Source organism: Symphalangus syndactylus, chromosome 3, assembly GCF_028878055.3.
Source record: "Symphalangus syndactylus isolate Jambi chromosome 3, NHGRI_mSymSyn1-v2.1_pri, whole genome shotgun sequence".
NCBI lineage: Eukaryota > Metazoa > Chordata > Mammalia > Primates > Hylobatidae > Symphalangus > Symphalangus syndactylus.
In genome coordinates this window covers 55,922,400-55,943,883 of record NC_072425.2, presented here as the reverse complement: position 1 = coordinate 55,943,883, position 21,484 = coordinate 55,922,400, and the positions used below count along the sequence as shown (strand labels likewise).

The following is a 21,484-nucleotide window of genomic DNA, read 5'->3' as shown; positions in this document are numbered from 1 at the left end:
TAAACAGAAAATTACATCTTACGTTTTTGCTTGTGGTCCCTTGGACTGAAGTGCTCAGTAAAGTCAATGTTTTTGCAGCTCATTTGCTGCCATTATAAGACAGAATATAGCATATTAGCCATTCAAGACCTCTAGGTCTCTAAGGGTAGAATGATTACTTTTACAGGCACCTGGATAAATGGAAGAAAAAGAAGTTCAAATCCCAACATATGTCCCCAAACCAAGGTCTTCCGAAGGTGTGTGTTAATCGAATCTCTTCTTTCTTCTTCCCACAGGGTGATAGTGGCCAAGAATCAGAAGCAGAGTTGGATCCAGTGGCTTGCCAAGCTGGGGGATAGAGGCATTGAATGCTGGAGTAGGGAGATATGGGGGGCGTAGGGAGATACGGGGGGCATAGGAAGCCTCAGAGCACCTGAACCCAGCCACTTGCACGCATACAATCCCCATGTTTCTTTTTGAAGATGCTGTCATGTCCCGGCCAGAGAGAATTACCCTGAAAGAGGACAGATCTACAATTACACTCAATCCTTGGGCGGGTGAATTTCAGAGTCAAATCACATGGGAGAAAGCATTCTGTGGTAGTTTTAACGTGTCCGCATTTCCATGTGGTCTCCCCTTGAACCTGGGTGGGCCTTTGTGATGCTCTGTGACTTCTGAGGCTTGGCGAGCCGAGCCCACACAGCTGTGCCTGTTTCTCTTGGGACATTTGCTCCAGGGACCTCCGCTCCAGGGACCTCCAGCTGTCCTGTAAGAAGTCCAGCTATGCTGGGGCTGCTGGGTGAAAGGAGTACATAGAGGAATGGGTGAGAGGCCTCAGTGTTGGCAGCTTCCAGAAGTTTGAGTCTTTCAAGCCCAGGAGCCAGACATATGAATGAGGAAACCTCAAAGGCTTCTTGAAGATGTCCCTCTGTTGCAACCGTCTTACTGTAACCACATGAGAGACCTTGGTGAGAACTGTCCAGCTAAGCTCAGTCAAGTCACAGAATGAAGAGAGGTAATAATAGTGTGTGACTGCATTGTTCTGAGCCACTCTGGGGCTGAGAAAGCTGGAACACTCATTTACCAAATACACTGTGCGACAATGCTGGTTTACACAGGGAATATCTTGGGAATAGGTGTATGACCTTGTGCTAAGGGTGCAGAAAGCAGCAAGTGTCTTAAGGAGGAGGGAGGAGAAATATCACAAGACAGTGAGATGGCTGATTTTATGTGTCGACCTGGCTAGGCTATGGTACCAAGTTGTTTGGTCAAACACCAGTCTAGATGTTGCTGTGAGGGTACACTGTGGATGGCATTAATGTTTACAATCAGTTGATGTTAATTAAAATAGAGTACCCCCCATCATAGTGTTGGTGGGCCTCATCCAATCAGTGGGAAGCTGACTGCAACACAGAGATCCTGCCTGACTTTCCAGCCTTCAAACTCAGGACTGCAACATCAACTCTTAGCTGAGTCTCCAGCTCTGTCTTAGAGTTGTCAGGCTTCCCAGCCTCCACAATCATGTGAGCCATTTCCTTAAAACCTCTCTAGATATAGACAGAAATATAGAAATAAATTAGATATTAGATGTAGATATAGATACAGACATAGATACAGAAATAGATTGGATATACAGATGTAGATACAGATACAGACATAGATATAGAAATAGATTAGATATAGGTTAGACACAGATACAGATACAAACCCAGATATAGATCTAGATACCCTATTGGTTCTGTATCTCTGGAGAACTTTGACTGATAAAACAGTAAAAAGCTTGGCACATGTGTGAACTTGGCTGAGGGTAATGGCAGCACATCCTCTCCAAAGGGAAGGACGTTTTACTTGTCCTTGCACCCCCATTGCTAAGAAGGAAATATGATTCTGGTTTGGCTTTTTTTAAATGCAGTGGCACGCCAAGTGTGATGGCTCACACCTGAAATCCCAGTGCTTGGGGAGGCTGAGGCAGGAGGATGGCTTGAGGCCAGGAGTTCAAGATCAGCCTGGGCAACATAGTGAGATCTTGTCTCTACCAAAAAATGTTTAAAAATGCAGCGGCAATGGGCACAAAATTTGGGTATGTGTGTGGGTTCACCAGATGGCTAGCAGCTGTGGGTGAAGCTCAGAGACACAGCAGGCTCTCCAGCTGGACAGGGAAGCACAGCCATGGCTGTTCCATGGGCCTTGGAGACATTGCATGTCCACGTGGCTTAGGGTCCTCTGTGGAGTCTCTGGCCATCCCATAGGGAATCACAGGGCAGCCCCATGGCATTTGAAGCACACCAGAACCATTGCAGCTTGATGGCATGTGGTTCTATTGCTTCAAGGAACTTAATTCTGCCAACAACCACGAGAGCTTGGAGGAGGACCCCAAGCCTTGTGTGGGACCCAGCCCTGGCTAGTCCTTTGACTGCAATCTTGTGAGTCCCTACACAGAGATTCCAGCCAAGTTTACCCAGACCCCTGACCAACAGAAACTGTGACATTGTAAATGAGTGTTTTCTTTTTATGTATTTATTTATTTTTGAGAACGAGTCTCACTCTATCGCCCAGGCTGGAGTGCAGTGGCACGATCTCTGCTTGCTGCAACCTCCACCTCCTGGGTTCAAGTGATTTTCCCATCTCAGCCATCTGAGTAGCTGGGACTATAGGCATGTGCCACCATGCCTGGCTAATTTTTGTATTTTTAATAGAAATGGGGTTTCACCATGTTAGCCAGACTGATCTTGAACTCCTGACCTCAAGTTATCTGCCAGCCTCGGCCTCCCAAAGTGCTGGGATTACAGATGTGAGCCACCGTGCCTTGCTGTAAATGAGTGTTAAACCACAAACTTTGTAGAAGTATGTTATGCAGTAATACAAAAATAATACAAATCCTAATTAACCATACAACCTTGGCTGCTGATTGAGATTCCAGCATCCTCTAACTCATTTTTTGTGAAAGCTGGGAGTATGCACAAACACTTGTCACCGGGTGGCATTGGTAAATACTGGATGGGGCTTGGCCATTTCCTGAAGGCATCAATTCTCACTCACTCATTCTCTCTCTGTAAGCTGAAGGGAGCCAGATTCTCTCTCGCCTGCCTCCTGAAAGCTGGCGTGGGGTTAAAAATCTAGGCCAGGGCAGCTGGAAGCCCCCACCAGGGGTTGTTTATTAATGATGCAAAGATGCTGGGTAACTTAGAGACCGTTCCTGGGGAAGGTGGCTGAGCCGGGAGGGTGGCCTGGGGGTGGGTGGAGACTGTGGTGGTGGCAGTGATTCCTCCCCGCTGGAGACAGGAGACTTCTCTCACTGCTTGTGCTCTTGGCTCCCGACCCCTCTCTGCTCCTGCTCTGCTTCTGAGCCTGGCTCTCCTGATCTCCCCTCAATTTCGTGAGTTGCCTACTAGTCTTCCAGTACATTGCTGAAGTTAGTTAGGGTCTGTCTGCCTCTAAGAACCCTTCCCAATTCAGCTGAGAAGTGCTGGCTCCTCTGCCCTCCTTACTTTTTCTTATGTCTCCTTACTTGGATAAGTATTAGGTTACTCAGATTTGATCAATGACATCTCCATAAAGTTATCCAGTTGTTGTGTTTAAAATGAAGGCCAACTCAAAGCAGGAACTGAGTGATTTTAGTGCTGCTGGGATAGGCGGTTCTCTTGTCTTGGTCCCTGTGTGGCCTGGTACAGCTTGCCCAGACACAGCCTGCTCTGATCATGCAGTGAGGGAAAGAAAAAGCCTTCTTTCTGCTTGAGAGAAGCTTCTTCCTTCTTTCCGCTTGAACTGTCGTTGCTTCTTCTCCCTCTGTGGGGCTATATTTGAAGAATAGGAGGTATTTTATATACAGAACAACACGAGATTTCTCCAGAAGCAGAAGAATAGCAATGTCCTTAGTGTGGAGTGAACTAGCACCTGAGTGATATTCATTAAAGAAATGCGTTTCCAGAAGGGACCAGAAATGTCCCTTAATGGAAAGAAATCGCTGCTATGTTAGGATCAAAGATGAAAGGGGAGGGTAATGCATGCTTAGAAGGAGAGCTTTCCATTTCACACACTGCCCATGTTGGCTGCGGAACTGGAGGGTGTCACAATCATCTTATAGACATCTGCTCCCTGGGCACCACACACTGGGCCCTTGACCACTGCTACAGCGTAGAGGAAGGGGTTTGGGGGGCATGATGAAGAAAACCTGACTTGTTGTATTCATTAGTGCTTCCATAAGTCAACTTTCTGTAAAAGGCTGCATAATAAATACGTTAAATGGACAAAAGATTTTTATGGAAGTATTTTATCACTGACATTATTTAGGTCTGTTGGCTCAGGATGTTAATAAAAAGAAGACCCACATGAAGTCACAATTCTGGTGAGTGGAATGAGCAGCCCAGGGGAGCAGAACCCACAGAAAATGTTCATTTTGACTGCGAGGTAGGTAATAGAGTTTAATAATGCCTCTAGGCTGGAAGCCAGAATGTAGACAAAAGACATAACCCAGAAATGGACTTTGGAGTGGGTCATTAAGCCACAAATACAGCCCAGCCACTGAGTGAGGAAGAGCGAGGGCTGAAGCCTTGAGGGCTGAAATAGAAAAGCCAGAGCTGGTAGAATTTAGCATCACCTGAAGTCCACTAGACCAATGGGAGGTGAGGCCCCCATGCCCGGGTCAGCTGCCCAGGACATCAGCCTTTGTTTGAAGCTGAAACTTTCTCTTAAAAAACTCAAGCCAAAAAAGAAATTTACTTTTTCAGATAAAAGAAAAAAGAATGGTTCAGAACTAGGTGTACACAATGTAATTCATTAATAGATATTATAATAAAGCAGGAAGGTGAGTTTGACAGTCATTTTCCCATTTATTATTATTAAACACTGAATTCACATGAGAAAATTAATTCTGCAGAAAATTTTATTTGGTTAAGTGAATACCGATGATAGAAAGAGTGATCAGCAGGCCAGGCATGGTGGTTCACACCTGTAATCCCAGCACTTTAGGAGGCTGAAGAAGGAGGATCACTTCCTCTGAGAAGTTGATTAGATTAGAACAACAGTCTGAGACCACCCTGGCCAACATAGCAAGACCCAACCTCTACTGAAAATACAAAAAATTAGCCAGCTGTGGTGGTGCACGCCTGTAAGCCAGCTACTTGGGAAGCTGAGGCACAAGAATCACTTGAATCTGGGAGGTGGAGGTTGCAGTGAGCCGAAATTGCTCTGCCGCACTCCAGCCTGAGTGACAGAGCAAGACTCTGTCTCAAAAACAACAAACAAACAAACAAAAAAACGGTGATCAGCATTGCAAGTGGGATTGGAAGGTAAGGAAGATTAAGAAATGGTTTGCACCTGGCTGGGGACCAGGCAGGGCCACTGGCAGCATCTCTGTTTGTTCCTGTGCCCATCACAGAGCCTGGATGTGCTGCAAGTGAGCAAACATCCAGGACAGGATGTGAAAAATGCCAGAATGACTGACTGGGATGCTAAGTGCAGTATTAGTTTAGAGAGATGGGGAATAGGCTGGTGTTTTAAAAAAGGTTGCATTCAAAGACTAGGTGGGAGTTAAATCAGAATCTTAGAATATCAGGGAAGGCGTTCTGAAATGTTATTTGTTCTGGGCCTTGTCTGGTGACTATTCAGTCTACTTTTTAAATAGTCCTTAATTTAAAATACAATCTTTTTTCTTGTAGCTGTCACCCTTGGGTGACAAGAGGCTCTGCCCCTTGGAATTCTATAAATAGAATGATTGTTCTGCATGGCAGCCATTTAAATAGTTGAACCCAGCAACTGTATCTCCCTTTCCCTCCCTGGAGGCCAGCGTCTCTGGTTTCTACAAAGGTGTCCATGTGGCATGCTGCTCAAGACCTCCTTGTCCCTCTCTGGGTTCCTAGAACTGAACAGGTACTACAAGAGGTGTGAACTTCATCAAGCACAGAGGGACATTCACCTTTTGTGGCCAAATCAGTGGATTGCAATATGGCAGCCATCAGAATCAGCCCTGGGGGCCAACCTGGGACTTCTGGGGTAACCGGTTTTGGGGGCAGGCACCTCCCATGATCCCAACATGCAGCTTTATCAGCCCAGCTCATGGATGGCTCCTCTGAGTTTCCTGTTGATGAAATCGCCCTGGGCCAGTACTTGAAGTGTAAGCTGCAGTTGTTGTGTCTTTATTTTGTAATTTTGCAATTGATTGATTGGACTATAGGAGGTTTTTTTGGGGTGTCTTCTCAGAACAACCGTCCCTCCTTACAGCCTGATTTGGCAGTGGATTTGACCACGCTGGGGGCCCATGGGTGAGCTGGTCAGAGGCCCAAGATGCATGTGGCAGTGCTGAGAAGGACAAGTAAGCCACTCCAACCCCTTCTCTTAGGATTTGTAACAGGGTGTCTGGTGGTGGGTCTTGGAGTTGGGAGTTCACATAGATGCTAGTAGCCATTTTAGGCCTTGTGCAAAATGGATAAACAGAAAAATCCACAGCGTTGGCCATTTTAGTGGTCAGTATAGTGGCAAAAGTAATATGCATGTGTAATACTGTGTGACATAATGAAAAATCATGGTTTCAAATGTATTCACTGACATTCGTCATTAATAGCTGCACTTGGAAATTTTTTCATATCCTTTACAGTGGTTTCAAAAAAGTTCTTTTTAAACTTGTATATATAGCCTTGGGATCTATGTATCCACCCTTATTAATCTGTGTATCACATAAGTGCAATGATATGACAGCTTACTGAATTAGGGATCTCAAAATGTTGACCTCAAAGACAGGTGCTGTTAAATCAAAGATCAGAGCTTCTAGTGAAGTTGGCCCCAAATGGTCTCTTTTTTCTTTTTTTTTTTTTTTTGAGACAGAGTTTTGCTCTTGTTGCCCAGGCTGGAGTGCAATGGTATGATCTTGGCTCACCGCAACCTCCGCCTCCCAAGTTCAAGCTATGCTCCTACCTCAGCCTCCCAAGTAGCTGAGATTACAGGCATGCACCGCCACACCTGGCTAGTTTTTGTATTTTTGGTAAAGACGGGGTTTTTCCATGTTGGTCAAGCTGGTCTCGAACTCCTAACCTCAGGTGATCTGCCTTCCTTGGCCTCCCAAAGTGCTGGGATTACAGGCATAAGCCACTGTACCCGGCCTCCAAATGGCCTCTTGAGGACCTTTGAGACTTGCTCCTGACTAAGGGGGAGGTTTTCCTGGAAATTGTAATCTCTCATCATTGAAACTACCAGTTATCAAGCATCTTGCTCCACCAACCCTTCTGCCAGGCCCCTCACATACATTAATCAATATGGTGAGTTTTTAGCACAAACAATCATTATACTAAAAAAAATATGCATAGGAGGGACATACACTGAAAAAATGATTTGTTGTTTAAATATGAACTTAACAATTTAACTGGGTGTCGTGTCTATTTATTTGTTAAGTCTGGCAGCCTTACGGGATGCAGGACAGAGTGCTAGCCTCACTGGGTTTTGTTAAGTTCTTCCTAGCAGAAAAAGACTAGCCCTTTGCTGTGATGATGCCTCCCCGTTGGGGTGCGGCTGGTCCCTTTGCGAGGGAGGTGGGAACATTCGACTCCCGGCTCATCTCATGCCTGGCACCAGGCAGGTCGCGCCAGAACTCTGGGGCCCTTCACCTCCCCAAGTGCGTCTGACTCACTCGGCCTCTCAGGGGATGAGAGGGGCTTTGTCAGAGCCGTGCCTCATTTGCCACTTCAGAGCTTCATGTCTGTTGACATTGCAAAATAGCAGAAGAATTCGACAACAGGCCTTTTCAGAATGTGCATCACGACTGGACAAAGGGCAGTCCTAAGTGGGTCAGCGGCTGCCCTGGAGAGTTTTCCGGGTGAGGAATCACATCTGTTTACTCAGCCTTCACATGACCTCCATTCTGCCCACCTCCGCCGCCCACTCGGCCGACTCAAAGGGACAAAAGCGCCGGGTGTGTCCCTCCCTCACTGCGTTGGCGCGCAGCTCCGGTCCCTGCGCTGAAGGGCGCTGTGTGGGAGGCTCCCTGCATGGCCTCTGACACTTTCCAGTTCAGTGGCATTTAGTACCAAGTTAACGCATCAGTTGTCCGGGAGGTCCAGAGAGCCTCCGCCTTGTGTGTGGTGGACGCTCAGCGGAGGCTGGAACGCAAAGGGAGTAGAGCCTTCAGGCAGCTTTTCAAGGCCCTCCTGCCACTGTCTGCGGGGAGTGGCCACATTCCGCGCTAAGCAGGCCTCTGCGTTACACTGTCAGCTTGCAAGGGCCTAGCAGGGGACAGGACATCTGCAGAGGGTGTTAAGGTGCCAGCATGGTCCCTGGCTACGCTGTGCAGGCGGGATAGGCTGGCCACTGCAGGGTTGGTGTGGGGCCGGGGACAGTTCACAACCAACAATCAAGGGTCCCTGTTGGGGGAAGCTCCTGAAGGTTGGCACTGTGCCAGCCCAATGTTTTGTGTAGCAGAATCTTCCCCTAATTAATTTATCTAAAAGAGAGTGGTCCAGGAGGTTGAGATGCTCCACAAATTTTCATATTAGTGACATGTGCAGCATTCCATTATAGGACCATAGGACAAAGCTGTTGCTCTTGGACGATGAGTCACAAAAGCCACACTTTTTTTTTACATCAAATTATTTCTGATTAATGATCCTTTGCAATAAAGACATAAAAAAGCAACTTATGCCAGAAAGAAAAACATCCAGTAACATAACGCTAACCTTACTTGAAATCAAATAAATTCATAATAAAATAAAATATTTAGCTTATTAAATATTACTTAAAGATCATAATACTTGGAACTAAGAATCACGTGGAGAAAAGAGCCATATCTTATATTGCTGGTGGGAAAATGTTTGGTATAATCATTTTAAAGCACAATTTGGTAGCTCTTCCCCAAAACCTTAAATGTGTTTATATTCTTTGACCCAGCAGTTCCACTTCCAGAAATTACTCCCAGGAAATAAATATGGATATGAACAAAGTTTTAGATACAAAGAAGTTCATAGCAATAAAAAGGCAGTAAATTCCAATGGTCTATAAATTATTGTATATCCATGTAATGGAATATTTAAATAACAATGCAGATGTAGAAAAGCAACTGTATATGAATAGCCAAGAAAATTCTGAGAAAGATAAAGGAAAGGAGTTTGTTATATGAACACATACTACAAAGCCAGACATTAAAACAGTGTGGTATTGATTCAGCAAGGATAGATAGATAAATGAAACAGAGAAGAGTTCATAAACAGAACCATTTATATATGTGTGTATGCAATTTTGTTGATCACTAGGTGTATCAAAATAGTAAGAAGAGGTTTTGGAATAAATAATTATCCATTGAGACTCTTACTATAGTCTCAAAAATAAATTCCAGGTGGATTTAGAGAACATCACCTGTAAACAGTAGAGAAGAATATAGAAGAGAAAAACATTTTCACCCTTTGCAGCTGGAAAAGGATTTCTGAAGCAAGACACAAAGCCAGAAGCTGTGGCAGAGACTGCTACATCTTCATCAAATGATGCCCTGTTTCTACTGGGCACACAGGAAGACAGTATTTCCTACCCTTCCCTGTGTCTGGGTGAGAATATGTGAGTGAGTTCTGCCTGGTGGAAAGTAGGGGAAAGGGATATGTACCCTGCCTGGCACAGCTCTCACTGACTTCTAAGTAGTGTTGTCTGCTCTGTCTGTCTCCCATGGCCGGGGGGAATGCCTCTGGGATGGCAGAGAAAGAGCTCAGATCCCCGAGTCACTGCCTAGAGGAGAGCAGCCAAGAATGGCTGCTGGAACAGAGACATCTGCATTAGAAATAAAAATGCGTGCATCTACTTACAATACCAAAGACTTGGAACCAACCCAAATGCCCATCAATGATAGACTGGATAAAGAAAATGTGGCACATATACACCATGGAATACTATGCAGCCATAAAAAGAATGAGTTCATGCCCTTTGCAGGGACATGGATGAAGCTGGAAACCATCATCCTCAGCAAACTAATACAGGAAGAGAAAACCAAACAGCACATGTTCTCACTCATAAGTATGAGTTGAACAATGAGAACACCTGGACACAGGGAGGGGAACATCATACATTAGGGCTTGTTAGGAGGTGAGGGGCAAGGGGAGGGGGAGCACTGGGCCAAATACCTAACGCATGCAGAGCTTAAAACCTGGATGATGGGTTGATACGTGCAGCAAACCACTATGGCACATGTATACCTATGTAACAAACCTGCACATTCTGCACATGTATCCCAGAACTTAAAATTTAAAAAAAAAATGTGTGTGTGTGTGTGTGTGTGTGTGTATTCATCAGGGTTCTCCAGAGAAATAGAACCAATAGTAGTTACAAGGGGAAATTTATTATTCGGGGTATTGGCTCACAGGATCACAGAGGTGGAGAGGTCCCACAATAGGCCATCTCCAATCTGGAGAACTGGAGCAGCGAAAACGGTAGCATAGCTCAGACTGGAAGTCTCAGAACCAGGGAAGCAGGTGCTGTAGCCATCAGTTAAAGGTCGAAAGCTAGAAAGCCCCCAAGGGTGAGAGAGGGAGAGACGGTGAGAGAGGGAGAGACAGAGAGAGAGAGAGAGAGAGAGAGAGAGAGAGAGAGAAAGAGAGACAGAGAGACAGCAAAGCAAGTTGAATACCCACTTTTCCCAGCTGCCTTGTCCTGGATGGTGCTCGCCCACATTGTGTGGGTTTTCCTCTCCAAGTCCACTGACTGACATGTCAATCTCTCCAGGAAACACCCTCGAACAATGCTTCACCAGCCATCCAAGCACTCCTCAATCCAGCCAAACTGACACCCACAATTAACCATCATTGTGTGTGTGTGTGTGTGTGCATGTGTGAAGTCACTGACAATGGAGTTTACAAATAAATCCACAGCCAGAACTAAGAAATAATAAAAAGAAAGATTGCCAGATTTGGTCACATGAAAATTTAGATGGCCAGGCATGGTGGCTTACAACTGTAATCCCAGCACTTTGGGAGGCCAAAGCAGGCAGATCTTTTGAGGTCAAGAGTTTGAGACCAGCCTGGGCAACATGGCAAAACCCCATCTCTTAAAAAAAAAAAATACAGAAATTAGCCAGGCATGGTGGCACACACCTGTGGTCCCAGCTATTTGGGAGGCTGAGGCAAGAGAATCACTTGAGCCAGGGAGGCAGAGGTTGCAGTGAGCCAAGATTGCGCCACTGCACTCTAGTCTGGGCCACGGAGCGAGCCCATGTCTGAAAAACAAAAAAAAAAAAAAAAGGAAAAAGAATTAGAACTTACATATAGCAAAATAGGTGATAAGCAAAGTTAAAAGACAAGTAATAGATTGGTAGAAAATATTTGCAACATATTTAAAAGGTAAAATATTGGTAAACGAAAAGTGCTGCTATAAACCAATAATAAAAGGTAAAACAAATAAAAAAATAGGTGAAGAATAAAACAAAGATATTCACAAAAACAATATAAAGGACAAATATGAAAATATGATCTATTTATTTCTAATTATAAAATGCAAATTAAAGCCACACTATACCCAGTAATTTGATCATGCGATTGGGAAATTTTAAAACATTTCATTATATTCAAACATTTGCAAATTATGTGGAGAAAGAGGCATCTATATGCTGCTTAGCTTTTTTTCCGAATTGTTTTGGCAGTATGTTGCAAATAAAAAATGTTTTGACCTTGAACACATCAATTCCACTTTTCAGAGTCTCCAGTAAAAGAGAAGCTTAAATAGATTTGGACACCTTCCTATATGGCATATAATACAGTGGTATTAAAAAAACTCAACTGTAAGGAAAAAGCAGAGGTTTTCTTTTCCACACTGTTACACAAAATGCCTTGCAATATTCTTTGTATTTCTTCTATTTATGTAAATTTTCCCCAAAATGTCTTTGGTGAAATATATAAGTATGTCAGCATGTGTGTAAGGGAGTACAGGGTGTGGAGGGAAGGGCCACCACCAGGGTGGAGACAGCTAGGGGTGGGGTAGGCAGTGGAGGAGAGAGTAGCTGTGAGTCTGTAGGCTTCTGGATTGTTTGAGTCATGTTACAAGAACCTGCTAATGCATCATTTGTAAAATTTAAAAAGAAGAAGATCAGCTGAGGTCAGGAGTTCAAGACCAGCCTGACCAAAATGGTGAAACCCCATCACTACTAAAAATTCAAAAAATTAGCTGGGTGTGGTGGTGGGCACCTGTAATCCCAGCTACTCTGGAGACTGAGGCAGGAGAATCCCTTGAACCAGGGAGGCAGACGTTGCAGTGAGCCGAGGTTGCACCACTGCACTCCAGCCAGGGCAACAAGAACAAAACTCCGTCTCAAAAAAAAAAAAATGCTGTAAGTTCTAAAATGTTCATGGGAATGAAAATGAACAAGTAGAGGAACTGGCATTAGAATGATAGTAACAAAAGCTGTACAGCAAGAGGAAAAATGTCTATAACATGATGTGAAAAAATTAAAATTATGGATATGCTATGATGGTTAAATAGAGAACATACTTGCCTGGGGACAAAAAACTGAGAGGAAATATTGTGAGACCCTGGCTGATTTTTAAAATCAATTTTCTAAGCTTTTATTTAAGTATTAAAATGCAGTTCCTCTCTCCCTACACCTTATTTCTTGGAGGAAGACAAATGTTTTTCTGGTCAATGTTTAACAACCCTGGGAGGGCAGGTTGAGGAGCCCTGATTTGCAGTACCTGCCAATTTCTATGGTGTAACTATTCTCACCATAGCTGATTTCAAGCTAGCAACTCAATGTCAACCAGCTTCTGAAGTTCCTGGCAAATTAAAAATTGGCTCTCACCAACTCATATGAGCTGGCTCCAGTACATCATTGAAGATGGGATGGGGGTGCATAAGGCATGTCTTCTCTTGAATTTCTTGTTTAAGAAGATGTTTCAGGATGACTTGGGATGTTTCAGGATGTTTTTGGATGACTTACAGTAGTTAACTGAGTGTTTGTGTAGTTTGGGATGTCAACTGTTGTGGGGGCTGGAGTACTTGGGCATGTAACAGAGATAATATTTAAGAGAAGATTTTCAGGCCTATCTTGTGAAAGTTTTTGCCCTGAAGTTTCCCACCCTTCAGAACAATGGGTTTCAGTGTGCTGGAGACAGGCAGTGATGAGCTAGACTGAGACATGGCTCAGTTGAGACCATAGGTGATGATAGTGATGGTGATGGTGATAACCGTGATGGTGATGATGGTGGTGATGACGGTGATTATGTGATAATCGTGATGATGATGATGGTGGTGGTGGTGGTGGCAATGATGGTGATGATGGTGGTGATGATGGTGATAATAGTGATGATGATGGGTGATGATGGTGATGGTGATGATGGTGGTGATGATGATGGTGGCAATAATGGCAAGGATGATGGTGATGATGATGGGGATGATGGTTGTGATTATCATAGTAATGGTGGTGAAGATGATTTTGACTTCACCTCCAGATAATGGGTCCAGAGCTAACTATTTTTGAGAAAAAAAGGATTTTGAAAATTTACTGACTATATCAAGAGATAAACTTGGTGGAGTAGATCACAAAGATCCATGTATGAGAGGTTCCAACTAGAAAGAAGAAGAAGGCAAGGCCCTCCTTCTGGCACGTTGTGGGAAGAAGAAAAGAGACAGAGGCAAATGGATGAGTTTGAGCACAAATGGAACTTCAACTGTGAAAGATACGTAGCAAGTATGACAAAATTTATGAAGTTTGGGTTGTGAGTGCATGGATGTCCATTATAGTTCAGTGTGTTTTAAATATTTTCTCATGTACAAGTGGATCACATAAAAACAACTCCTTTCTGCAAAATCACTATATTTATTCAATATATTCAAGGAGGCCATATCTCATATTCATAATTTTGAAGATCTCATTATCACTGTACTTGCAGCTCAATTTTGTTGCAGTGAAATGAGGACAAGTGGGTGAGCAGCTAGGAGAAATGAAGACAGGCCTAATTGATGGTTCAGTATCTGTTTGCCAAAGAATTTTGAACCCGAACTTTATAACTCCCAACAATTGTTCAAGCATAGTTTGCATGGGCTGGAAGTGACAAGGAGTTGAATATAGAGCTTTGACCACAACTACTGAGGCTGGATGCTCAGTTTTGGCCATGTCCACAGAAAAGGGGAGCCATGTAAGGTGCTTTGATGGGGTCTGGGTACCCAACTTTCGAGGTAAAATCTCTATGAGATGAAAGCTGATCAGTATTCATAGCAAACAACCGGAGTCTACAGAACATGGTTGAGGGGCAGAGGCAATTTGGAAATCTCTATATGGCTAATGGGGATCTGCTCAAGCACTCTTTTGGTAATTTGTGTGTAGTTAAAAAAAACCCATATTGATTATTTAGTTGCCAAAGCCTCAACACACAGAGTTGGCACAGATGAAGAGGGAAAGGTACATGCATGTGTGTGGGTATATGTGTGTGTGTGCATGCATGCATATGCGTATATATGTGTGTATAATGGTATGTGGGTATGGTATGTGGTATGTGCCTGTGTGTTTGGTATATGTGTGATGCATATGGTATGTGCATGTGTGTGAGCACAACCAGAGGCAACTGTGCAGACTGAGAAGTCATTTTCCTTCTTGTACCCTGCCCAGTAGTTTGGACATAAACCCCAGTCTCCCTACTGTTTACACCTCACCTTTCCAGTCAGGAAAATTCCAATGTGAGTGGCAATCAGAGAGTTAGGGAACATAAAAATGAGTTTTCTGTCATGGGTTTGGCTATAGTTAAAAATGATCACAAGGTGATTGGAGATTTTTTTTTTCTTTATAGTTTCCATCTGAGGTTAAGTAAATACACGTATTTGGATTGGACTGGATTTTGTTTTGGGCTCAGCAATTTAGGTGAGATAAGAATCAGGGGTTACTTCTGTAATGAGGAGAAAAGAAAAGATACTGATTTCTAGGGGTCTGTGGCCCCTGTTATCACCATCCCCACTACAAGGGTGGGTGCAAGGCAGGTGGTGGGATAGGGAGAGTGAGAAAAGAAAGATTTCTTGGTCAGATGGCTGGCCTTACTCTTCAATTTTTTTCTGATAGAATCCAGGGAACGTGGGAACAGAACAATGGGGAAAAATCCCCAAAGAACACAAAACAAAACAAAACACCAACCTCAAACAAAAACAGAAAAGATAAAAAATCAAGGAGGAGAAAGGGAGAAACAGGGGCCTGTGTAAGCTGGATTTGTGTGTGTTTGGGGAGCTTGGAGGAGAAAGGACGAAATGTCTGGGGAAATCCGGGTGTGAGAGAGACATTTCAAATGAGAGAGATGTGGAATTTTAAAGAGGTGTTTTTTTTGGGTACTGTGACAACACTTTCTTTTTGGAAATCTTAATGGTTTATAGTAAAATGTTGAACCTTTAAACATTTTTGATGGGGCTGAATTGTTGTTTAAAATGCTACCTTCTGCCGAGAGGGGGCCACAGGATGGCTGGAATGCATTTAATTTTACTTTGAATCATCAGCATTTACTGAGCACTCTCTACAGACAGGAGAAGGAACTAGGTGTTGAAAAGATTTACAAACTCTTTTTAAAAATATCACCATTGTCTGTTGTAGACAATCCCTAAGTCCTGCCTTGCCCTCAACCCTCATGTCCAGGTATCCAGACTGGCCTCCAAGACCCCCAGGTCTCTTCTGGCCTGGCCTACATTTCTGGGTCCTCCCTGTGTCCTCACTGTGACTCTGCAAGGGCTGGTCCCATCAACCCTTGCTTGGACCAGTGCCTCTACCCTCTCCCTGTGCTGGTCACCACGGACACAGACTCAGGACATAATTGCCCTAAATGGTCACTCCATGCCTTTTATCCCCTCTCCCTGTGTTCTCCTGTAGTGTCTGACTATCTGCAGAATAATAACAAGTACCAATGATATTAATCATCATAGTAGGAAAGATAGCTGATGTCCAGAGTCCCTAGCATGTGTGTGCTCCTACCCCAAGACAGGTACTGGCTGGGCACAGTGGCTCATGCCTGTAATCCCAGCACTATGGGAGGCTGAAGTGGGTGGATCACTTGAGGTCAGGAGTTTGAGACCAGCCTGGCCAACATGTTGAAACCCCATGTCTACTAAAAATACAAAAGTTAGCTGGGCCTGGTGGTGAATACCTGTAATCCCAGCTACTCAGAAGGCTGAGGCATGAGAATCACTTGAACCCAGGAGGCGGAAGTTGCAGTGAGCTGAAACCACATCACTGCACTCCAGCCTGGACATAAGAGTGAGACTCTGTCTCAAAGGAAAAAAAAAAAAAAAAAAGACAGGTACTACTGTCATTCTACTTGCAGCAGGATGCTGAGGCACAGTATGGTGAAATAACTTGCCCAGTATCAAGGAGGAAGAGCTAGACTTTGAAACTGGGCACTGTGGCCCCAGAATCCTCTATCTTAACCTCTTTTGTTACTAGATTCCTTTATTTTATCTCATGTGTCCCCCACAGAAGCCCTTCGATTTTCTTATTAGTCCCCAGACATGCTAAACACTTTTTGTGTGTGTGTGTGTTCACTTGTTCACACTGTTCGTACATTCCTTTCTTTCTATTTATCTGAGGGTGGCCTTCAATCTTTGTTCAATACTTTCAATTGCCTCTAGTCGGTTATTTAATAATATCCCCTCTTCAAGACAATCTGCCTTGAGCATACATTTTCTTATATGTATTTCTCTTCCAGGTCTACATATTTTCTCACCTAGTAGAGTGTGAAATCTTTGAGACCCACACCCATAGTCTTATATCCTATTTTATCTGCAGCATCTAATGCAGAATCTCTCATAGAGCTATGGTTGCACAAAGCACTGGTTTCACAGGGAGTTGTTCTTTAGCTCTATAATGTCCATTATCTCTCTGCCAATCTTTGAAATTGAATACTTTTCTCAAGCTTATTGACAAGTGACTGGAATTCTCTCTCTGGCATTTTTGCATATTTACCCTGATGAAGAGGCCCTGTCAAGGAACTGAGGTTATCCTCTGGTCAGCAGCCAAAGAGAAACAGAGGACCTTGGAATAACAGCCTTCAAGAAGCATAATTTTGCCAACAGCCATGTGAGTTAGCTTGGATGCAGATCATTTCCCAGTTGGGCCTTCTGATGAGACTGCAGCCCCAGTTGCCACCTGATTGCAGCCTTATAAGAGACTGAAGCTGAGGACCTAAATAAGTCATACCCAGATTTCTTGTCCAAAGAAACTGTGAGATAATATGTGTGCATATTTTAAACTGATAAACTTTAGGGTACTGTGATTCATAGCAGCAGATCAGCAAAGCACACACTAAGTGTCTCAAATGTTCATGATATAATAGCATAAAAATAATAAAACAAGTGGACAAACAAATCTATGATCAACAAATGTCATGAAATGTCTCAGAGACAGCTGGGTAACCACATGAAGAAGTTGTCCCATGTACATGTGAGGGCCAATGAGATAAAGAGCCCTAGTTAGCTAGTTTGATTTCATGGGGGTTACTCTTGGTTGCATAAATTTAATTAATTATTATTATTTTTTTTTGAGATGGAGTCTTACTTTGTCGCCCAGGCTGGAGTGCAGTGGCACAGACTTGGCTCACTGCAACCTCTGCCTCCCCAGTTCAAGCAATTCTCCTGCCTCAGCCTCAAGAGTAGCTGGGACTACAGGCACATGCCACCATGCCTGCCTAACTTTTGTATTTTTAGTAGAGACAGGGTTTCACCATGCTGGCCAGGCTGGTCTCGAACTCCTGACCTCATGATCTGCCTGCCTCAGCCTCCAAAAGTGCTGTGATTAGAGGCATGAGCCACCATACTTGGCTGGTTGCATGAATTTATACAGTATATTTTACTTCTTTGTCTGACTTCCTGCCATTTCCCTCCCTACTGATCTTTTTCTGGGCCGATTTTTTTTTTTCTAATTTTAATTGAATCATGTTATGCTGTATATGAAGTGAAACCTTTAATGGGATAAATCAAACTAAATAAAATGTTTACTTACAAGGAACTCATTTTTGAGGACTGATTTGGACCCAATTCTCTTCCTGGATCTGGTAGCAAATTGAAAAATGTGCCATCTTGGTCCAATTCCCAGTTGTTACAGTCTTTTTGATATGATTTAAATGCCAGTGTAGAGTTCTGAAAAGAACTTGGTCTCCTCTTTGCCTGCAGTTTATCATTCTATCTCCTTTTGGATGAATTGTGTGTCATTCCTATAAAAATACCACAGTTGAAAACAAGCATTTCCCAGCCATGAGCAGTATGCTTCCGGAAAACATATTCCCTGGAAGGGAATGACATTGCCTATTTTTTCTATTGATCTGAGACATAGTGGGTAGGACAGAGAGCAATTAAAGAATTGGCATAATATAGGGTTTCTCTGTCTCAGCACTTGTGGCATTTTGGACCAAATAATCATTTATTGTGAAGGGCTGTCCTGTGCACTGTAGGATACTTACCAGCATGCCTGACCTTTACCCATTCATTGCTAGTAGCACTCTCAGGTCATGACAACCAAAAATGTCCCCTGGGGGTTGAGAACCATTCACATTATTCCACCACATGAAGCGTCTGCCTCTACTCTGATTTATTCGACAATCAATAATAGCAATGGCTATAATCTAATAATACATCTACAAATTCATCTACAAATACATCTACAAATTATTTACTATATGTCTTATTTATAGATATTTGAGAATTCATATTTCCACTGTAGGGGGCAAGGGTAGTATGTTTCTCTGGCATATTAAGTTGATGTTCATATTTCAAACAAAATTATAATGAACAAATATTCCAAATACTACTTTAAAAGAGAAGACACATATCTCTTTATTAAATGATATTTTAGACATTTTTTCAGTGTTTTAAGACTCCTGTACTCTCTTATCTACTGAGAAGGCAAACAATGTGTGTGTGACTTTGTCATTTTTGGTTGTATTCAATAAAAATATTCTGGGAGCCTCCATTCAGTAAATGAACTCCATTTGCTTGAAATCATTGTTTGTCAAGAAAACAGTTTTCACTTTACAGCTTTAAAAGCTCATAGTTTTATTTTTAAAAGTTAGTCATTTCCATTAGCAGGCAAGTAAATAAATATAAGAAAACAAAAATAAATGTTTAGTATATTTTCCCCCTAGTTTTTTATTATTGATTTGGTTCATTTTTGGTTTGTGGAAGCAAAAGAGTACATTAGAAATTTTATCCTTTCTGATTTGCCTCGTGAAAAATTTTTAAGATGCATTATATGGATTTAGTATCCTACAGAAGACACATGGAGGGGGTGGTCATGGAAAATCACAGTCTTCCATGTCACATGGACCCGAAATTCAGTCTTCAACTCCCTTAGCTGTAAAATGGGACAGTATCATCCTCCTCATGATGTTCCTGGAAACATTCAGTGATGGACCCAACCATTGTAAAGTTATTTCTGATCTTGTCCTGCTTTGTTTTTTTCTGGCAAAAAAACACATAACCTAAATTTAACCTCATAATCATTTTAAAATGTATAATACAATATTGCTAACTACAGCACATCATTGTACAATAGATCACTAGAACTTTTTCATCTTGCAGAAATGAAACTCTATATTCATTAAACAACTCTTCATTTTCCCTTAACCCCTGGTAACTATCATTCTACTTTCTGTCTCCATGAGTTTGACTATTTTAGATCCCTAGCATAAGTGGGGTAATACAGTATTTGTCTTTTTGTAACCACTTATTTCACTTAGCATAACGTCCTCAAGGTTCATAATTTACTTCCTATACCACATTTTCTTCATCCATTCATTTGACAATGGACATTTAGGTTGCCTCCATACCTCCTTGGCTATCGTGAATAATACTGCGATGAAAATGAATGTGCAAATACTTCTTTGTGAGTCTCTTCAATTCTTCTCATGTAAACCCCGCTTGTTCTACTTTTTAACTCCCTAGTCTTGTGAACATAATTTTATGATTAGAATAATAGAATCTTCTGTAGTATTTTTGGGCCCTTTTTTGGTATCTCTCTTTTAAAAACATGCCTATCTTCTCCTACCGGTCAGAGTCATCTGATGTCAGGGACAGTGTCTTATTCATCTTTGTGTCCCCAGCACTTAACTAGTGCTGAGTAAAGAATGTTGCTTGTCTGACTAATTGGATCAACACATTATTTAATTGATGAGTGTAAATGGAGATTGTGGCATACAGAAGGCTGTTGATAAATGTAATGTTTTCTCCTTCTACAAGTTAGAGTCATGAAGATGGGATTGTAACAAATGCAGTGCAAAAACGTCATTCAATAACATGTTCTCCATTGCATGTAAGTGACAGAGAACCTTCTGTCCAAATATGGGGTTTTGAAATATAGCAATACATATTCTGGTAAAAATCAGCACTGTAGTTTGAAGGATACATGATTAGTGCCTTTTTTCAATGCATTGAATAGCACAGCAAACAAAGTAGAACCAGTTAAACACCAATATTTAGTTAAAGAAAGACAGGCCACACAGTAAACTGAGATATTCTTATTAAAGTAAGGAGAAATTCCTGATATCACCTTCTTGGTTGAGTTTCCACGTGCAGACCTCCCTGCGGTTAAGTCAGAGAAGGTCTGCATCTATTAACTTGTTCATTCATTCACCCCTGTGTTAGACAAATTTTTATCCTGCGCTTCCCACATTTTCCCCCCGCCTCTGTGCCTTTGTGGGATTTAAATATCAATGGATATGAAAAATGTGCAAATGATTTCCAGAAGTTTTAATGAAATTGACTGATAATGTATATGGAATTCCCATCACATGGAATTGATTTTTTCTTTGAGTGGAATCAGAACAGTCATGTCAGAATCCAGTATTTGAGAAAAGGGGGACATTAAACATCTTGCTTTGTTTTCTGTTTTGTCTTTGTTTGGTTGTTTTATGTAACGTGGCACTGGTTGGTATACCATCTAGTGCTCTGCCAATCTGGTATTTATTTCAAATGTTTCAGCTTGTCCTGAATTAGCTGTGGTTCCTAACATATGTAATTAAAGGACATCAGTACTGGTCTCTACCTGACCAGAGGCATGCCACAGACAGATGATTCTTTGCAAATTACAACCTTGAAACCAAGGAACTGTGCTGGGCTCCCTTGCTGGTGGCGTAGAAGCAGTGCAGAAGTCTGCCATGGCTGTATCATGAGAAACTGATGCTGATAAATTTTATAACAAAATAATACGATTATAATAAACATACTTTACAAGTGGACACTGACTTACACTTTACAAAATGATTTCCCAGTCTTACCTGACCCTCATGACCTCCTTAGGAAGCAGGTTTAGACTTCAGAGGAGGTAAGTGACCAAACCCACGCTCCTTCCATGCTTGTCAAAGTAGAGCTGTTGGAAATGTTTGGGTAATTGCCCAGCATCACCTGCTAATATGAGGGCTGCCTGGTTTGTGAGGAAAACAAGGAATGCTTTGGATTCAAATATACCCAAGTCCAAATCCTTGTTTAGGTGCTTATTAGCTTTGCAACTTTGGCAACTTCTTAGTCTCTTTGCTTCAACTTCTTCATCTACAAATTTGTAATATAATAGTTAACCTGAAGGGTTGATTTATGTTTG

At 42.5% G+C, this 21,484-nt stretch overlaps 1 protein-coding gene across 1 annotated transcript in view; it reads left to right on the top strand.

Moving 5' to 3' along the window:
• NXNL2 (nucleoredoxin like 2) overlaps window positions 1-590 on the top strand; it is a 151,326-nt gene extending 150,736 nt beyond the window's left edge. Inside the window, exon 2 of the mRNA XM_063636302.1 lies at window positions 276-590. Within this exon, the coding sequence (XP_063492372.1) occupies window positions 276-378 (103 nt within the window). The 3' untranslated portion in view covers window positions 379-590. The remainder of the gene's footprint in view (window positions 1-275) is intronic.
• The last annotated feature ends 20,894 nt before the right edge of the window (window positions 591-21,484 follow it).